Source organism: Nanorana parkeri, unplaced genomic scaffold (genome assembly GCF_000935625.1).
Source record: "Nanorana parkeri isolate BGI_ZX_2015 unplaced genomic scaffold, ASM93562v1 scaffold13, whole genome shotgun sequence".
Classification (NCBI taxonomy): Eukaryota; Metazoa; Chordata; class Amphibia; order Anura; family Dicroglossidae; genus Nanorana; species Nanorana parkeri.
The window spans coordinates 635062-638034 of NW_017306281.1; the positions used below are offsets into that span (position 1 = coordinate 635062).

At 43.5% G+C, this 2973-nt stretch overlaps 1 protein-coding gene across 1 annotated transcript in view; it reads right to left on the bottom strand.

The window, feature by feature from the left end:
• The window catches only part of MORN3 (MORN repeat containing 3), a 24882-nt gene that overhangs the window by 2887 nt on the left and 19022 nt on the right, over nt 1-2973 (bottom strand). The window contains exon 5 of the mRNA XM_018557256.1: nt 1955-2139. Coding sequence (XP_018412758.1) covers nt 1955-2139 — 185 coding nt within the window. The remainder of the gene's footprint in view (nt 1-1954; nt 2140-2973) is intronic.

A 2973-nucleotide genomic window follows, 5' to 3' on the forward strand; every position in this document is an offset into this window, starting at 1 on the left:
AAATGGGGTGGTGCCTTTCACCCCCCCCCCCCAAAAAAAAACCCTCAAGTTAGAAATGTTAGATAAATGTTATTAATTCAAATATATTAATGTTTTCTGTTCACTGTTTTATTAAAGCTAAGCCATAGGTATGAATTATTTTGCATTTGCATAAATTGGGCCAGCTTTGTCCAATGTAAGTATGCATACACCACACCTGATTGGCCGCTGGGGATCCTAAAAAGCACTGTAGTGGCCGGAGCTACTACAATGCTGGCTGCGATCTTCCAGGTCCTGTATGGAGCTGAGTGGCTTTCTCTCTGGTCTGAAAACACAGGTGGTGGCTTGCTTGGCACATTCAGAGAAGGCATTCTTTGATTGGACGAGGAGCCAAATGTGATGTCACAGGGGGAATAAGCGACCCCCTGTGTTTTCAGAGCAGAGGGGAAGCCACTCAACACAGCACCATGCAGGACCTGGAAGATTGCGGCCAGCACTGTAATAGCTCAGGACGTCTCTAGTCATAATTGTCATGAGGCCAATGTGCATATGTCAGCTCTCAATCATATCTGATCACATGTGTAGCACCATGCAACTGCAGAGCTGTATAGAGACTAAGATGGCACCGCCCTTGGTGGCTAGGAGAGTTAAGTTCTGCTTTCTGTCCTGCCTTGTGTGTCACCAACACATAAAGTGAGGTATAATCTCCAAAAGGTACCACATACCACAATAAAACCTGACAAAGTTTCCCATTCTATTCAAACCTTAAAGCCCCAGATCCACTTTACAGAAGTTAGACTATTTTTTAGCTGACTATTGGCACTCTGATATACAACTTGGCATGCATTGGTTTGTCAGTAAATGTTACGAATTAGAGGAGCTGCTCTTAAGCATTTATTTCCTGTGCATTACACTGGAACTAAGTTAGTTCTGTGTTAAGCCTGTACATTTTAAACACTGTGTGTAAGTGACGGAAACAGGATGCAGGCTATGAACTAGAGGAAGCAGATGGTATCTTTGATAAAGTCCTTTAGACCAGGGAAATTCTGTACATATTTCCAGAATTCATGTTAACAGCACATTCTCATTCCTCATGATACACAGTGGCTGGAAAGGATACATATTTTGTTTATACAGACCCACCCTGTGATGTCTAAAAAAAGCATAGTATGTATGGCCTTGTCATCCAAGGTATTGTTAAGTACTGTTAGGGTCCCTACACACCTTACGATTATCGTACGATAATCGCGGGAAATCCCGCGATCGTACGATGTTCGTAAGGTGTGTGGAAGCAGTGCGACCTCTACTACTGTAAGGTCGCACGACTTTAAACTTACGGACATGTTTGAAAACCCGCCGAGCATCGTACGATGTTCGGCGGGTTTGTGGCATGTCCGTACGATAACAGCCGCACGGGCCGGTGTGCGCAAGCGCACACTGCCCGTTCGGCATTGCGGTCATCGGAAGCCCGCCCCTCAGGGGGCGTGGCTTGCGATCATCGCAAGTACGATCTGCCTATGCAACATAGGCAGATCGTACGTTTTTTTAAGTACCTTACAACCATCGCAAGACAAAAGTCTTGCGATGGTTGTAAGGTGTGTGCCCAGCCTTAAGGTACCTATGGGTATTAGATGATTATTGGCCTTTCCTGAGGAAATTAGAAGGATTAGGTTCAAGTCAAGACGGCAGTGTGTGGCCACAGGCTTTATCAGGCACCTCTTGGGTACCCCAGTAGCAGGAGGGCTCTCCCATCATTTCTCCTGCCGTGTTTCAAAAACATTTTGCTAAGCAAAAATATTATAAATACAGTTCTAAAGCAATAGTTCAGCAGCTATGATAGCATTTGGCGCACGCTCCCTCACGTCTGTATAAAGTAAAAGGTATTTCATAGTTTAATATGTATTCTAAACAGGTACAGTCATTAATGGATTCTACGTTTCTTCTGTGATCTTTGTAAATATCAGAAACAAGTTACCTCTGGAATAGGATACTTGGTTGGCATAGGTGCTTCTGCACGTCCAAAGTCCACCACAGTTCCACACTTAGGAATATCTTCCACCCATGTTCCTTCATACATCTGCCCTTTATCCAGGTAATAAAACTTTCCAGGGCCATGCTTTTTCCCGTTCTTCCACGAACCCTCGTAGCGATTTTCATTTGCTGTTAATGGACACAAACTAATTTACAAAAACACCCCAATGAGCTCCACATTAAAGCTACACAAATGGCCACAAAGTTGTTATTGCCAAATTTGTGTCTGGTGGTGAGGAATAGCCCTCTACAGGTCAGTAGCTAGGGGGAAAGGAGGGCAAATGTTGGGGTGACATAGAGCCCACAGTACCCAGGTATTGGGAAATAAGCCAGATGACATATTTGGAACCACTCACTCTATATGTTATTCTGTAAATTATTAACTCTGGTTTGCCGCTCTGCTTCACTGCACTGTATTTACATACTCTGGACCTCCCCATTTTGTATACTGTGTATATACCCTATGCTGTACTGTGTGCTAAATAATGGGAACCAATGGACTCTGTACACTTTGTTGTATGTTACATACTTTGGACTGCTGCTCTCTCTGTCTGTCATGTGGTGCACTACATACTCTAGGCTTCTGTTGTTTGTACTGTATGCATGTTGTCCATACATTGTACTGTATGTTACGTGCTACATACTGTGCAGCGCAAGAGGCAGTACATTGCTTTATACTTTACATACAGTGGACCATTGCACTCTGTATGCTCTACTGTATATCACATACTCTGGATGTCTGAAATCTGCACACTGTGTTCTATAAGTTATACTGCAGATCAAAAGGTTAAAATCTGACCAAATGGTAAAATGCTGTCTGTAGGCTACTCCAAACCTGTATTTAACCACTTCCAGCACTAAAAATCAGTAAAGGAGACGGAGTCTTCTTATATTCATCCAAACACTGCAACTGGGAGATGAGCTGCCTCCAACTAAGAAGAGCAAAACCAAAACAGGACAGAA